At 44.5% G+C, this 17153-nt stretch overlaps 1 protein-coding gene across 1 annotated transcript; it reads left to right on the forward strand.

Annotated features, from left to right (window-relative positions):
• Nucleotides 1–40: 40 nt before the first annotated feature.
• Nucleotides 41–16769, forward strand: TRIP13 (thyroid hormone receptor interactor 13). Its single transcript, XM_084783048.1, has 14 exons — nt 41–173; nt 1004–1169; nt 1449–1578; nt 2551–2606; nt 3229–3319; nt 4939–5011; nt 8523–8586; nt 9260–9346; nt 9543–9649; nt 10579–10732; nt 12955–13067; nt 13851–13920; nt 15025–15159; nt 16113–16769. The coding sequence occupies exons 1-13, from the start codon at nt 82–84 to the stop codon at nt 15118–15120; spliced, it is 1299 nt and encodes a 432-aa protein (XP_084639174.1). The 5' UTR covers nt 41–81; the 3' UTR covers nt 15121–15159; nt 16113–16769.
• The last annotated feature ends 384 nt before the right edge of the window (nt 16770–17153 follow it).

Genomic DNA, 17153 nt, shown 5'->3' on the forward strand with positions numbered 1-17153 from the left:
CTGTTCCGCGGGGCGCGGGGCGTGGGGCGGCGACCGCGGCCTCACTGCAGCCGCGTTCCCTTGGCTCCGGGCGGCGGCGCCATGGACGAGGCGGTGGGCGACCTGAAACAAGCGCTTCCCTGTGTTGTCGAGTCGCCCGCGGTCCATGTGGAGGTTCTGCAGCTCAGCGGAAGGTGAGCTATGCCGAGTCCGACCACGCGGGGCGCGACCTGGCCCGACCGCTACCACGCGTGACTCCGTACGGCACTGCCTTACCCCACCAGTCAGCGGGTCCCCGCCCTGCTCGGCCGAGACTCCATCCTGCCACACACCCCTCACAGCACCGCGTAGTCCAGCCAGACCCTACCACACCATTCCACACTCGCTGGCAGGACCCCCCAGAACTCCCAACTTAGAAGCCTGTGGAGCGCGGTCCAACAATGAAATGACGCGCTCCACGTAGTAGGACTACACCCACTGAGGGTCAGAAGACAGTCAGGGGTGCGAGAAAGTGGAGTGTCAGTAGAGCGGGGAGGTAAATAAGTATTTAGTCTGCTGAGCCTGAATCTGGTTTTAGATGACCTGTTAAAAAAGATGAATGTACTCTAGGTTAGACCTTACAGCTGTGCTCTTCCAGCCTTCCCTTCACAGGGCTGCTATCATGGAGTCAATGCTCATTATGTTTTAGGCTTGTCCCAACACAGAATTTTGATTAATCTTCATAGTTGCACGTCAAGAACTAGGGGCGCCTCCTTTTTCTAATGAGGAGCTGAGGGTGGCTGAGGCTGTGACTGCAGGCCCAGGTCCCCGCAGTTGATCCCTAGACAGTCCACTGCCAAGCCTGATTTTGACTAACGACTTTCTTACGTATGTGTAAGGTCTGAGGGAGGTATGTTCTCCTGCGTGCATTATAGGCATGCCCCCACCAGACCTGGCTATACTTTAATGTCTTTCTTAACTCGATATCTTAACTATTTTCTCACACAGAAATAAAACTTATGTACGTTTTGTTTCATCTTTCTAGCACTGCAAAAAAAGAAGACATAAAACTGAATGTTTACAAACTGCTCAACAGGCACAATATTGTGTTTGGAGATTACACATGGACTGAGTTTGATGAGCCTTTTCTGACCAGAAATGTTCAGTCTGTGTCTATTGTTGACACAGAGTTAAAGGCTAAAGACCCTCAGGTAAATTCCTTGTTGACACACCCTTAGGGAGTATGAGGAAATCATCTAATATTGACATTGGCACAGGTTACTTAACTATCTATTGGTTTTAGTGGCTAGATAAGCTTAGCTATGTCTCCCCCAAGCTGGGTGCTAACGGAGGAGACTGCGTGCCAGGATGCTCTTGACAGAGCCAGGAACAGGACTGAGGGTCTGACTGGTTTTAATTTTGGATATATAACAGAAGTTAAGGAGTGTTCTGAGTCGCACAGATGTGTTTTCTTTCTACCTCGTCAACAGCCCATTGATTTGAGCGCATGTACCATCGCACTTCACATCTTCCAGCTGAATGAAGATGGGCCCAGCAGCGAGAATTTGGATGAAGAAACAGAAAATATAATTGCAGCAAGTCACTGGGTTCTGCCTGCAGGTACAGGGTCCTGGTGGGTGGGTAGTGGTGGAGGGAGGCAGCCAAGGAAGGCCTGAGTCAGAAGCTTCAGACACACCTGAGGTATGCCAAGTCACTTAGTGAGATTTGGTTCTTTGGTTTTATAAGACTTTTAGGATGCTTTATCTCTTACGAAATGAATGACAAGGATATCACTGTGTTAGCTTTCCATTACTATAGTAAGTACTTGAGACAGTTAGCGTATAAGGAGAAGGGTATCACCGTGTTAGCTTTCCATACTGTAACAAATGCCTAAGACACTTAGCTTATAAGGAGAAGGATATCACGGTGTTAGCCTTCCATACTATAGCAAATGCCTGGGACAGTTAGTTTATAAGGAGAAGGGTTTGTTTTGGCTCACAGTTTTAGGTCATGGAAGAGTGGTTGTGTAAGCCTGTTGATTAATGTTCTCTTGCAGTAGCATGCTTAGAACATTCTAGCATTGTGAAAGCCAGCCAGTAAGGTGGGAAGAATTCATCTGTAAAAGCACTAGTCCTCTCATGAAGAGTAATTCATTCTCTCTCTTTTGTACTGGGGATTGAACTCAAGGCTTCACATAAAATAGGCGAGCAGTCTACCTCTGAGCTGCAATGCAGGCCCTCTGTGTTGTTTGCTTGTTTGTTTATTTGTTTGTTTGTTTGTTTGAGATAGGGTTTCACCCAGGCTGGCCTTGACTCACTCTTAACCCTGGCAGGCCTTGAGCTTGTGATCCTCCTCCCGCCTGATAGGCTACTATCAGATTTGTTAAGAACAATCCCTTTACTTCATTTATCTGTCAAAAATATATGACTGGCATTTATTTTGAATCTTTAATTTAAAAAAAAAGTTGAATTTCAAAAGAAAAAAAACAACTGTGTACTTGCTGTATTAGTCTTGACTTACATTAGAAGCAATGGAAAGCATTGAGCTCAAGGTCTTCCTAAAACTGGGGTTTTGTCTTATTGTCTTTGACAGCTGAATTTCATGGGCTTTGGGATAGCCTCGTGTATGATGTGGAGGTCAAATCACATGTAAGTTGCTCTGCTTTTCTTTAGAATGTACGTATTGTCTTGCTCTCCAGCCTCTTCATGTCCCTTGATTCAAGTGGGCTTTCAGAAATCCTGAGTACCACCCATGGCCCACATCCTGAATGCCAGGCCATCAGAGATTCCCCGGCATAGAAGGATCCTTTACGTAGGAGGTGTTCAGAGACTAGAAAAGGATGGGAATTTATTTTGAATTGCTTTCTTCCTATGAGCCCTTTGGGGAGCATACTAGGAAACTAGCATACTTGGCATCTGCAAAGGCACTTCCTTAGGTTTCTGACAAATGTTCTATGTGCATACCCCACTACCAGTTCTGTTGTTTCCAAGGAGCGAGTTTCCTATCTGAGTTGGGCATCTTTAATTAGATGTTTTCGTTCTAAGTAAAAGTAATGGTTTTGTTTTTCCTCTCAGAGTGGTACCAACCAGTATTTTACCTTACTGCCTTTTTAAAGATACCTTTTGGAATGACAGCAACTGACAGGAGATAGTCTCTGAGTGTCAAGAGGTGACAGTCCTTTCAGGACTAGCCTTGCCCCTCTCTCCTTCAGAAGCAGGGAACCTTTGCCTTACCAGGTGCCTTATGTGCCTTTTTGCTTTTCCATATTAGCTCCTTGATTATGTGATGACCACCTTACTGTTCTCAGACAAGAATGTGGACAGCAACCTTATCACTTGGAACCGGGTGGTGCTGCTGCACGGTGAGGTGGGCGGGTTTTCATGTAACAAAATGAATGGTCTGAAATTGATAGTAATAATTTATACCTATTCCTGCTACAATGTATAGCTGTTTATTTTCTGAAAGCATCAGAATTACTCTTGGATATCCTATATTTGTGAAGCTGATCCAGTTCAATAAAGTCTGTCAGTTTTGTTAGCTGACTTTTCTCTTGGGTGCAAATTATCTGCTTCCTTCTAACTTTTTTTTTTTTTTTAATTAAATGATTGCTGTTTTTCACAACTGAACATAAGTGCTTAGGATACAACAAATCTCTTTTGTTTTCTTTTCCTTCTTTTCTTTCTCTTTGTAATTGTCTCTGCCTCACTTCACGAGAGTGCACTACAGAAGCCATGTTTTTAAAGAAAATATGTCAGGCCCTTTTTAGAGGGAAATTGTTGATTTGCACCCACCCCCCACATGACTGTATAGAGATGGAGCAAAATAAAGATATTACCCCCATGATACCAAAGGAGAAGCTTAGGATAATTAGCCTGTTTCCTCCAATTATGATCGTCACAGTGCCCAACAAGTTTTAAAAGTATCATTTAAGGAGCTGGAGAGAAGGCTCGGTAGTTGAGAGAACTGTTGCTCTTGCAGAAGGCTGGGATTTAGGTCGCAGCACCCAGGAGTGACTCATAACCATCCGTATCTCTAGTTCCTGGGGACCTGATGCCCTCTTCTGTCTTCTGAGGACACTGCATGCATGGGGTGCATTTACATGCAGGTGAAAACACACTCATGCACATAAGACATAAATCTTTTTTCTTTTTTCCTTTTTTTAAAGCTGGATATGGTAGAGTAGACCTTAGGGGGGCAGAAAAAGCAGGCAGATCTCTTGAGTTTGAGGCCAGCCAGGCCTACATAGTGAGACCTTGTCTCAAAGAAAAAGGAAAAATGTATTTTGGTCCACACTTTTAGAAGTTAAGTCTGCTGTTTAGGGGCTTGTGGGGGAGCACATTTTGGGGGAACACATGGAGAGCAGTCATCATATCATAGCCAAGAATGAAAGAGGAAGAGACCAATGTCTTGACAAGTTTCCTTCAGGTGCATACCCCAGTGACCTAAAGCTTCACTTTACCTCATACTCTGCAGCCACCCACAGCACCTCTCTGGGGCCATGCCTTTAACAAATGGGTCTAAATGACATTCCGCATCTAACTCATAACGGCTACTCTGGTCTAATGCGGGGTACAGGCCACCTGTGAGACATTTACAGTGGAAGACACCACTGCAAGAATGGCCTTAATAAGATGGCACTCTTCCATCTCCATTACTGAGAAAGGTGTACTTGGCCTTTGATGAGTGTGGCCTGCATAGGGAAGTGTGGAAGCAAGGCTGGGTCACCAAGAAGTAGGCCAGGAAGTGTGGTGTATATTCAGTGTGCCTAGAGGAGACAAGAGTCAGGAAGCAGTATGTCATCTGGGCGACCAGAAATAGCAGAGTCCATGCTGGTGAAGTCCAGCAGGGCTACATAGTGAGCCTCTAGAGCTTTTAAGCTATAACTTAACAGTACTTGTAGTAATAACAGTAATAGCGCTTAACTATGTTTAAAAGTAATATAGCACTGGCTTGACTATATTCCCTTGGCTATTATTACAGGTCCCCCAGGAACTGGAAAAACATCCCTTTGTAAAGCATTAGCCCAGAAACTGACCATCAGACTGTCAAGCAGGTAACTTTGGTGACAACAAAGAGAGCAGCAACAGGACTTGTGACTCATAGGTTCCTCTCCTTGGGTGTAGGTCAGTTCATTCCTCTATACCCAGCATGGTCTCGGGTTTGACTCTGTCTTACAAGGTGCCCTGAGGCTGATGGCGGCAGCCTGGCACTGTCCTAGTGCATGTGCACTGAAAGAAAGGTGTTTCTGCTCACGGGTAGCAGGTCTGGATACTGAGCAGGTTTTCTGTCCGTGTGCTTTATCATTAAGAAAAGAACATTGATGTACTGGTGGACTCACCTGTCCTTGCCTGAGTTCTGTCTGTTTGTGGTCTCAGTTCTCCTCACATTTGGAGGCTGTGATGATTCCTCATTACTTGGGAATCTGTTCTTCCTCATGTTAGACTAGGTGTTGTTCACAGACCACTCATGTACTTTGCCCTCTTATTTCAGATTTTTATTTTTTTAATTTATCTTACTTTAATGTATATGGGTGTTTGCCTGACTATATGTCTGTGCACCACATGTGTGCCTGGTTCCCAGAGAAGCCAAAGGCATCCCGAGGAACTGAAGTTTCAGATGGCTGTGAGCAGCTATGTGGGTCCTGAGAATCAGACCCAGGTGTCTAGAAGAGCAGTCAGTGCTCTTAACCTGAGCCATCTCTCCAGTTCCTCTTTTTTCAGCTTAAAAAAAATAAAAAATAAAAAGGCTACACTTAATTTTAAAGTTTCTTTTGCTACATTCTTAAGTTCATGGATTTTTTTTTTTCTGTCGTGTCTAGTCTGCTTTACTCCCAGTTATTAGGTTTGTTTGTTTGCTTTTGTTTTTCCCTCACTGTATGTTTTCTTTCTCTGAAGAGTTCTCTTCATTCTTTTTTGTGTTCTTCTTTCCTTCATATGTTCTTATTAAAGTCCTGAACCAATTTATATGACTTGCTTTTTTTTTTTTTTTTTAATGTTCTTGCCTATCAATTGCATTGTTATCTTTGTTGACTGACTTTTCTTCCAGTTATGGGCTACATGTTCCTGGTATGTGTGTTGTCTTCATTGTCAGTCTGAGTAGATTTGGAATCATCTAGAAGATAGACTACCAGTCTGTCTTTGAGGGAGTTTCCAAAAAGGTTAACTAAGAAAGGAAAACCTACCCTATATGTGGGTGATACCATTAGGCCAGTGTCCAAATCTGAATAGAAAGGGAAAAGAAAAAACCAAGTGACTGGTAGCATTCTGCTTTCTCTCTTCTGGTTGATGCTGTGAGCCAGGCCACTCCTGCCATCATGCCTCCTCTACCATGGATGGACTGTGTTTCTCTGAACTGTGAGCAAAAATAATGTCCTCCCTTGCTTCTTGTTAAGTATTGGGTCACAATGATGAAAAACTAATTCAGCATGTGAACTGTTTTGCGTAAACACTGAACACTGTGGTTAAAGTATCTAGATTTTCACATCTTACCTTTCAATCTGCTGGCTTGGTTCTGGAAGCCTTTTCAGCTACGTGTAACCTAGGGTGGTCGTTCTGAGGCCTGTTTTCAGTGTTCTGGGCAAAGGGTCTGGGTTTAGTCTTGCCTTTTTCCTGGTGTGCGCTCTCCCTAGGGTGAGTTCCTGGAAGATTAAGGCAGCACTCTTTCCACTTAGGAGTGCGAATTCTTGTAGTCTCTATGAGCATCAAGAGCCTTCAGGCTTTGTGGACTCTCCTGACCACATAACTTGGTATTCAGCAAAGACACAGGTCCCCATGCTGGCTTCAAGGATTTATTTCTTCATTTCTCCTTTCCCTGTGGAACTCTGCCCCACAGCCTGCAGACACCTCTCCTCAAGCACCTACCTTGATTTCCTCAGCTCCGTGATGCCTAGGTTTCCTTGGATGGTAATTGGGAGAGGCCTGGATAGGCAGCCAGGGTAGCTCTTAGAGCATTTCCCTTGGGAGTCACCTTCTTCCCTCTGTCTGTTCAACAGAATCCTTACCAAATGTCACATTTGTTGATATTGTCTAATTTTTCATCGCCTAAAACAGGGTAAGTTTGGGTTCTGCTACTCCAGCATGAAGCAGGATTCCTGTGAGTTACACTGGTGTGTGTCTATATTGTTTCTTTAGAGAGATGCCTGAGTATTTTTATATACATGGAATACTTTAATTTGACCATTTAACTTGTCCCTGTTCTAATAGATTAAATTGCATCTTTTCTTTAGAGGCCTCCAAAGGCAAGTTTCCTAGAACACCAGAAAGGCAAAGTAGTCATATAAGAAATCTAGCTTTTGGGCTGGAGAGATGGCTCAGAGGTTAAGAGCATCCAGAGGTCCTGAGTTCAATTCCCAGCAACCACATGGTGGCTCATAACCATCTATAATAAGATCTGGTGCCCTCTTCTGGTCTCCTGACTCATAGGCAGAATACTATATAAATAATAAATAAATAATATCTTTTTTTAAAAAAAAAGAAAAAAATCTAGCTTTCACTCTGAAAAATGTGGGAATTTGTATTTACCTTGTGAGTTAGAAATGACATACATACACACACCTATATAAATTATTTTTCCTCTCTATCCTGTTAAATATAGTGTTTTTTAGAAATGTTTGTTTATTTTTATGTGCATTGGTGCTTTGCCTGCACGTTTGTCTGTGATGGTGTTGGATCCCCAGGACCTGGAGTTATAGATAGTGGTGAGCCACCATGTGGTTGCTGGGAATTGAACTCAGGTCCCCTGGAAGAGCAGCCAGTCTGCTCAACCACTGAGCCATCTCTCCAGCCCAATATAGTTGTTTATAATTAATTTTATTTCATACTTACCCAGCTCTTTACTTTGTCATGTTGTTTTCTAATAACCTTCTCTACACTTTGTAAGCAGTAAAAGTAACTAGTGCTGTGATTTTAAAATGGAACACTACTACTGGCGCTTCTTAAAAAGAAGAAATTTTTCTGTGGACCCGTGACCTGAGAACTATAAAAGTCTGGGAAGCTTGATCTACATAGAGAGTTCTAAGACACTATTTGGCTGTCTTTAGAAGTGTCATGTCAGAGAGAGACAGACAGAATGAGTCCTAGGAGCTTGCTCCTCTCCCTTTGCTTAGTGAGCTTAGTGTGCTATTTCTGAGTGGCGGGCAGCACCATCTTAGACTCTCAGATCAGCATTAGTGGGTTTTGACCCTTTGAGTAAGTATTTCAAGGCTTGAGTTACTGGAAAAAGGAATTGCCACACTTTAGGGTTTTTGGAAGGAAAAAAAAGTATAGATCCTGCAAAAACTTTTTGATGTTTTTATTTTGTTTCATTTGCTATATTGGAAATAAAAGTTATTAGCAGATTAAAATGAGAGTTTTTGCTATTTGAGTCAAATGAGGATATGGGAAACTTGTTTTACTGTTATCTAGGCCTGTTAATTGCATCCTATTAGGTTTTCCACAATTATTAATTGTACAGAGCTACATATCTTTAGAGTGGGCAATCAGTTTCAGAGTGTGGGCAATGGAGGAATGCTGTTCAAAGGTGGTGGGTTAGCTGTAGTTTCCTTACATCTCTTCTTATCACCTCAGGTACCGGTATGGCCAATTGATTGAAATAAACAGCCACAGCCTATTTTCTAAGTGGTTTTCAGAAGTAAGTGTTAAATGTTTTAATTACTGATATTGTTAGATGCAGTTGGAAAACAATGTCTTCTGTCTTGACCAAACATTCCAAATACAGAAGGTTCTGGAAAGAAGGTGAAATGAGGAAGAAACAAAATACCTGACTATCATCAGAGATGGGCTTGAGAGCTAGAGGACTTGGAGGCAGGCTAAATTAAAGAAAGAAATCCTCCGAGGTCATATCCCAGACCTCTGATTGGGTAGGGCAGGGCACCCACTAGGACATCAACAAGTACCAAAGCCTGTGCTCTTTTGCCAAGAAGCCTTCATGCTCATGTCCTCTGGATCTGAATTGAGGCATATCCCAGTATGATGTTGTGGGTGCTCCTAACCCCGAAAGCCTATGTAGCTAAGGCATCTCATTTCAGTATGGTCTTGTGGTAGGTGTTAAGGTAGGATATAGGCAACTGGGAACAAGCTGCTTGTAATTTTCCCTCATCAGTTTCTCTGTTGCTATCAGTGCTTGTCTTGGTCCCAGAGGAGTCAGCTCATGCAGGTGATCATCGTGGGGTCACTTGCACTGTGCCACCCTGAGCAGCAACAGATGCCGTCTCAGGTTTCCATGTCCTAAAGTGCAATAGTGTTTGTGCTCCTGTAACATCCTCTACAAGTTGGCACCACTAATAAGAGTGCTTTGGTTTCAGAGTGGCAAGTTGGTAACTAAGATGTTCCAGAAGATTCAGGACTTGATTGATGATAAAGAAGCTCTGGTGTTTGTGCTGATCGATGAGGTAGGCACTCACAGGTAGTCAACCTTTGCCTGAATTGCCCCTTGCTGCTACTGCAGGCTCTTTTCTGCTGGTCTTTTCCTAACGCTCTGTGCATTGAGCTTCTAGGAGTAGGCAGCACACCTAGGCACATTCAGTCCTTAGCTGCCTGTGAAGTGCCAGTTTCTCTTCATTTTGACCTGTTGCTCTGTCCCCCCAGGTGGAGAGTCTTACAGCTGCTCGAAATGCGTGCAGAGCAGGCGCAGAGCCTTCAGATGCTATCCGTGTAGTCAATGCTGTCTTGACTCAAATTGATCAGATTAAAAGGTAACACTGGGATAAGTAGTGAGCATGCACATGAGTGGTGATGGAGAAATACGATGATCACCTCGCTTTAGACTTGCTCTCAAAGTCATTTCCTTCACGTTAGCTATTGCTGCCGGGGTCTCCTTGCAGTCTCCAAGGAAGGTGCCTTCTACAGCCTGCCTGAAATATTCACTACCATCTCTTCCGGCATCATTCCCATAACAGACCAGATAAACACTAAGCTCCAAACCATTGCTACCTAGGTCCTGTGTTAAACTGGTTATATTTCTACCTTGCTACTCAGGATCTCTGTCATACTGACAGACTCTCCACTCTCCTTCCCAGTGTCCCCTGATGAGCTTCCCACTTGCCTGCCTGAGATCCCCTGTAATGTTTATGATCGTCCCCACCTGCCTGCCTGAAGCACCCCATTATGCTGATTGCCTCCCCCATTGCCAGAAGGGGCAGGCATCTTCTTCCCGTTAGTTAGAAGGTAACGTGGAGTCAGAAGATACTCCCCATGGTGTCCCTCTTGCCTTCTTTATGCTCAAGGCTAATAGTCTCCATCGCCTCAGGTCCTCAGGGAGGATGTTTAGTTAGGGTGGTCAGGGATGTTGCACAAAGTGAGATCTTCCCCAAGGCTGAAGTACGTGAGACATCAAGTCCAATCAAGTATACCACAGCTTTCTAGAAGCAAAAGCCTTGGCAGTGCCTGTTGAACATAGACCTGCTGCAAGCCAAGAGAGCCTGACTAGGGGGTCAGGGCTCTCAGGATATGAAAGCAGTTTTAGAAGGTTACTCTTGCTTGAAGCATGGCCACCAAAATGAAGCTAGCTAGGCTCTTCCAGTCATGGACCTACTGTTCCTCCTACCCACGCACCTTTCAAATCGGGCAGAACGGAACTGAGTTTGAAGCACATTGCTCTGATTCTTGCTATTTCTTACAACAGGCATTCCAACGTGGTGATTCTGACCACCTCCAACATCACTGAGAAGATTGACGTGGCTTTTGTGGACAGAGCTGATATCAAGCAATACATTGGGCCCCCGTCTGCAGCTGCCATCTTCAGAATCTACCTCTCTTGTTTAGAAGAACTGATGAAGGTACCTTTGTTTATTTTTCACTCCTGACCATTACTAGATTTCTACATGTTAGTAGTTAATTAGCATAGCTTAATGTTTACTAGTTCTAATAGACATTTTATCATAGACATCTTACATTGAAAATTATGTGGCATCTAGATTATCCCTGGTGGCTCAGTATTTTTGATCTATGTCATTGTACCATACTCTTAACAATATTTCTGTTCTTCTGGCACAGTATGAGTAACACTTCAGTATGTGAGGTACCAGTCAGTGAGAGGGCTGTAAGTAGACAGTTAAGCACTTCCTGGTTCTGAGCCAGCCATGGTCTGTAAAAGTGACCAGTCTCATAGCCTATACAAAGGACAATGGAAGTCTTGCTTCACAGGGTACACTGACTGAAGGCCAAAGTTTTCAGAGTACTGTCTGACTGAAAGTTACAGTTCACAGGTGACACTAACTGAAGGTCATAGTTCACAGAACTATGACTGACTGAGAGTTGTGTTCTCGGTCCTGCATCTGACAGCTCATGTTATAAGAACCTGGGCAGTTACCGGGCAGGCCAACATGTAGAGTTGTGTGATTGTGCTGGAATCATTGCCCCAGCCTGCAGAGTGGAGCTGCCCTCGCGGATCCTGTAGCCATTGCCTGACACTTCATAAGGTAGTGGGCCTGCTGTCCTGACCAAGGCCAGCATGGTCACTTTGGGGCAGGAACAGGGAGCCAGCTCAGCCAAGAGCCCAGAAAGGATACTCAAGTTAGCATGTTCTGGCTTTGGCACCCTGTCCTAGCTTTGGGGGTGGGGTGGGGTCTGTGGAGCTTCTGTACTGCCAAAGAGCTCAGCATGGAGTAGGCCCAGTGAGGGAGCTGGGTGTGTTGGAGGTCACAGATACTTCAGCTGTGTCTTTTAGCCCTCATAATGGGACATTTGTCACTTATGCCACAAATCTGGGACGTTCTAAAGTGTAACTTAGATGGTTTTACTTTGGTCATTTTGTGAAAAACTAAGGTAGAGTTTAGGAGATAGTTTATTGCATAGAATGACTGCCATCCAAACAGGAGGACTAGAGTTCAGATTCCCAGCACCCACATAAATGTAGCAAGCCCGCCTGTAATCCCAGGAGTCAGGTGGAGAAATTCTGTGTAGCCCTGCTCTGGTTCAAGTGAGAGGTCGTGCCTTATTCTGTAAGGTGGAGAGCTAACGAGAAGACATCAGCATCTGGCCAAACACACACTGATCATGCAAGCATATGTGCACGCACACGGTATACACGTGTATATGCAAAGAAAGAATGAAATTTCCAGATACTGTAATGAAACAGGCTGGTCCTGAAGGTAGATGCTGTATAATTGGGTCTCACTCTTATCGGGAGCTTGCAATCTGGACTCTTGTGATATGTTCCTGCCTGTATAAATTCGCTGGCTGTAGGGACCTGAGAGAATCACTTGTGCAAAGAGGTAAGAATACCAAATAGAGACCTGTTTTCTTTTGACCCACAAACCTCCAAAGTACACAGAAATGCTTCTGTGGAAGCAGTCAGAGCCATCCTGACGGCTTAGTGCAGCTCCTTGACCAAACCTCTGGCTTCCAGGCAAGTACTCTGTGAGGGAGAGCATCAGGAACCTACTGCCTTGTCTGTCATTCTACTAAACTAGTCATTCTCGAAGAACAAAAGAAATTTTGGGGCCGGAGAGGTGGTTCAGTGGTTAATAGCACTGGCTGCTCATCCAGAGGTCCTGAGTTCAATTCCCAGCAACCACATGGTGGCTCAGAACCATCTGTAATGAGATCTGGTGCCCTCTTCTGGAGTGTAAGCACACATGCCAACAGAACATTGTACATATAATAAATAAATAAATCTTAAAAGAAAAGAAAATTTTCTTTGAAGACAGCTGTGGTCCTAGTTCTGCATTCCAATTTTGCTCCTCTAGGTTTGACACTTATTTCTATATCTAAGGCAGCAGCTTAGCACTACCCAGCACTGCCCCCACCCTGACATGAAGCCAGGATCAGCATCTGGCTTGCTCCTGGCCCTGAGCCATGCTTTATTATCTGCAATCTGACCTTTGAGGAAGAATGTTGGAAGTGTGCAGAGCTGTTTTCTAATGCCTGTATTCGAGTGGTTATTTTTGGCCTTAAATAAATCATGACAATTTCTGATAGCCCTGGAAGCACTTGCTCCTGGTGCCTGTCCCTTGTCCTGTGTGGACTCTGTCATAACTACTCTGCCTTTGTTCTCCAGTGCCAGATTATATATCCTCGTCAGCAGCTGCTGACCCTTCGAGAGCTGGAAATGATTGGCTTCATTGAAAATAATGTGTCGAAATTGAGCCTCCTTTTGAGTGAAATTTCAAGGTACAAACTGATGTCAGTTTTTACCCAAGAAAAATAATTTGGTGAGGTAACTAGGTATTGTGATATCCTTTGGGGGCCAGAGAAGACTCTGGAGGTGAGCTATCAGGGAACTGCATGAGTTGGCCTGGCTGCAAAAGAGGCCTGCAACTCATACAAGAAGAGCGAGAAGGGACATGCCCTTGGTGATTAAGGTGAGGGGCAGGTAGGAGTCTCATACAGAGCCTCGACAGACTACGCCTGTCGTCGTCGTCGCAGTTCCTCAAAGGCTGCCGGGCAGTGTGCTGCCAGCTGTCGTCATGGCTACTTCCCACAGGTGAGCCTGGTGGCGCTGGAGAGGGGCCATGTTGTGAACCTCCCTCTGGCCAGTTTGGACTTGATTCAGAAGCCATGAAGCGTGTGGAAGGTTTTGAGTGAAAGGTTAACCTGCAGAATACAGTGTTGCTGGAGAGGAGGAGGAGCACAGTTCAAAGATGTCTGTAAAAGCTTAAGCATGGTGTCTTGGTTGGGCATTCTGCTGGCAGCTCTGTGCCACAGTGTCTTACTCCACACCTTATGCTCATAGGTGGGCACTTGGTCCTGTAGTCTCACTCGGAGCAGGACCCAAAGATGACAGGTGCTGTTGGGGAGAAGAGAGGACAGCAGTCTTTGGGGCCAAGGCTTGTGCTTTTGGTCTGCCTTGACTAGCCTTTGAGCTCCGGTTCACCATGAAGAGGGGAATTAGCCCTGAATTGTGTACATTTGTATATGAAGTTGACATCCGTGATTCTGATTCTTTTCATACAGGAAGAGTGAGGGCCTCAGCGGACGGGTCCTGAGGAAACTCCCTTTCCTGGCTCATGCACTCTACATTCAGGTGAGCTTCCCCTTGGCCCTGTGTACTGGATACCCAGGTCCCTCACCCACACTGCGCACAGGATTTGGGGTAGTGTCTTAGCTTCTTTTCCAGTTGCTGTGATAAAATATTCTTTACAAAGCAGTTTGAAGGAGAAAAGGTTTATTCTAACTCTGAATTCAAGGTACAGGCCATCATGGTGTGGAAGTGAAAGCAGCAGGAACTTGAAGTTGCTGGTCCGCAATCAAGAAGCAGGGAATGAATAATGAATAAATAGTGCTGTACAGTTCCCTTCTCCATTTACACAGTCCAGGGCCCCATATGAACTTATACACATTTATACACAACCAGGTAGTGGTGCTACCACAGTGGGCAGGTCTTGCCATAATTGATGTAATAGGGACAATTCTCAAAAGAAAAGCCCAGAGGCCTATCTCTCAAGTTGACAACACTGTTCATTATAGGCACTGGGTACTTGGGAAAGAAATGGCTCTCCCAGGTATGTGTTCATAAGTGCACACATACGCGTGTGCAGCAACCACAGTCACACACGTACCATGGTGCATTGGGAACTTCTTCCTCCTTAGTACTTGTGCCCCAGGAGCCTGGGCTCTGCTCACACCCAGTGGTGACCTGGAGTCATTCTCTTACCTGGCCAATGGCAACTGCTGTGTAGGTGTGGTCTTCAGTACCAAGGAAGTGCCCATGGGCCATGAGATGGGTGCTTTGACACAGAGGGGACAGCTTGGTGTTAGGCTGTAAAGTGATTCTCGGTATAAAGCACCTTTGTTGGGCCTCATGGTTTCAGGACATTGGGTGAGCTTTTTTGGAAAAGGTTCCAAAATGGCAGGCCTTAAGGCTTCACGTTCTGTTCCCAACAGGTTCTCTTCCTTCTTAGCAGATGGATGACTTGCTGGTCATACCTGCCTACTCTAGTAGCCTTTCCTAACCAATAGGAAAGAGCAAATTACATCATCTTTTACAAACCACATTTGGATGTCCTGTTGTGGGCCTGAGAGGTCCTGGACTTATTTATCCTACAGAGAGCTGAGCTTCTTCCTGGTTCCACAAATGTATAGATGGTAGCTGCCAGGTCCACTCTGTAATGCCTGTGTATCTTTTCAGGCACCCAGCGTCACCATCGAGGGTTTCCTCAAGGCCCTGTCTCTGGCAGTGGACAAACAGTTTGAGGAAAAAAAGAAGCTTTCAGCTTATGCTTGATCCCAGACGTCCACATCTGTGGTTTTCAACAGACAACTAGTAGGTGACACCACCTGCCTCACAGTGCACATCAGAGATTACTCTGAACCCTGTAGGTCTGCAAGCCAGACAGATGGATGGGCGAACTTTGTCAAAAGAAGGAAGGACTGTGTTTGTGTTATTTTACAATGCATATTTAAAGGCAAACTCCCTGTCTTTTTCACAGTTTTTAAAAGATCCAATTCTGTTTGCATCTGTGTAAAGATCCATCTAGATATTGTTTCCCATCCTGACTCTGGCCTGTCAGACACAAGATGTTAAGCTATCATACAACAAGAGTGATGGTGCTAAGTACACCGTTACAGCGTTGAAAGATAGGCCCTCTGCTCAAGCCAGAAGGGACCAGTTACTTTCTGGCCTGATCCTGCTTAAGTTAGCACAAGAGGCTATGTGATGGGTGAGAAAGACATGTTTCCGTGATACAGAAATTGAGCGAAGGGTTGCTGGTAAGGGCTTCTTTGATAGTGATCATAGGTCATGTCACAGGGGCAGAGCACACTTTCTGTGGCCAAGTGAAGCAGGCAATGTGTGTTTTGTTTCTCCTCTAATGTTATTCGTTGTTCAAGTGAAAATCCATGTTGCCAAATGTAAAATAAGTCGATAAGTGTTGTATCTCTCACAATATCATGTTTTATTTCATCCTCTGCTAAAAGTAGTTTGGCATTAATGCTTTGTACAGAAAGTCACTTTTAAAGGGAATGCTGCCTTTTTCAGTAGAACTTTTTTTAAAATAATAAACTTGTTTTCAAAATGCTCCTATTTTTATTCCAATGTCTGCCTCAAGTGCTGAATTTTACTAATAATGACTGATGTGGTCACACAGCACTAAGTCTTTTATGCCCCGAGGATTGGCAGGAGCTCCTCACTCTGCCGGTCAGGTCTGGGAACAGTACTTCTGTGACACCACAGGCCACGGCTACTGCCTAACTACTCTGCTTTGCCTCTTGATACAGACAGAGCCTTCACTGCTCCTTGACTCCCGAGGCTCCCGCGGGGGCTTTGGCTTCACTTTGCGCTGGGAAGGGAGGGAGAGAACTGTGGCAGGAGCAGTGTGCCACTTCTCCCCATGCGTCCTCCTTATCAGCCTGTGCTTCCCAGGGCTTTCAGCTGGCCTGCTCTGTTCCGTGCCTCCCAGTATGCTTCCTCTTTTTGGAATAAATGTATCCTTTGTTGCTTTGACTATTCTCATTCAGAAGAAGCTTCTAAACCATTTTCTTACCTTAGAAGTTATCTCTAACAAAATGGAAAGAAAAAAAGAAGTTAAGAATTCTACACAAATTCATGAAAAAGAAAATTGTCCACTCAAAAGAAAATAATATAATCTTGATTTTTAAAAATACACACAGAAAAATACCAGCTGTTCTTATGAATGTACATTAAAATCTTTTCATAAAATACTAGGAAATCAAAGGGGGGAAACAGAACAACAACAACAAAAAGCAAGAATAAAGCAAAGCAGGGCTTCCCTGGACTGTTATTTCTAGGATTTAGTTCTTAAGACAGGATCTCAGTATGTAGGTTTGGCTGGCCTAGAACTCAGAATGGTGACCAGGCTGCCCTCTAACAGATCTGCCTCCTGAATGCTGGGATTAAAGACATGTGCCATCACATCTAGTTTCCTTGAATTGTTTTTAACTGTTTGTTTATTTGCATGCTTGTCTATAAGATAGGCATGCATGTGAGTGTATGTGCTTGTGCATATACATGGTAGCCAGAAGGGAACATTGGTGCCCTTCTGTATCACTCGCCACCTGTTCCTTTAAAGAAGGCTTTCTCCTTAACCTTGAAGCTTGGTGTTTCATAGGTTGGCTGGAAATCCCAGAAATCTTCCTGTCTCTGCCTGTCTCAGAGCTGGGTTACAAGTATGTCGGGTCTGTTAGTGTGGGTGCTAGGATCTGGACTCTGATTTTCTCGACTGTGTAGTAAGTGGGATTTTTGTTTGGTTTTGTTGTTTTTGTTTTTTTACTGTTTATTGATTCTTTGTGAGTTTCACG

This window comes from Acomys minous (assembly GCF_964271855.1).
Source record: "Acomys minous genome assembly, chromosome: 5".
NCBI lineage: Eukaryota > Metazoa > Chordata > Mammalia > Rodentia > Muridae > Acomys > Acomys minous.

What these genes read in the sequence shown, in the direction of transcription:
- TRIP13 (XM_084783048.1), top strand. Translation starts at nt 82, where the DNA reads ATGGACGAGGCGGTGGGCGACCTGAAACAAGCGCTTCCCTGTGTTGTC. An exon ending in ATGTGGAGGTCAAATCACAT is followed by an intron (nt 2,607 to 3,228) that starts GTAAGTTGCTCT and finishes TTTCCATATTAG; the next exon opens with CTCCTTGATTATGTGATGAC. An exon ending in CAAATTGATCAGATTAAAAG is followed by an intron (nt 9,650 to 10,578) that starts GTAACACTGGGA and finishes TTCTTACAACAG; the next exon opens with GCATTCCAACGTGGTGATTC.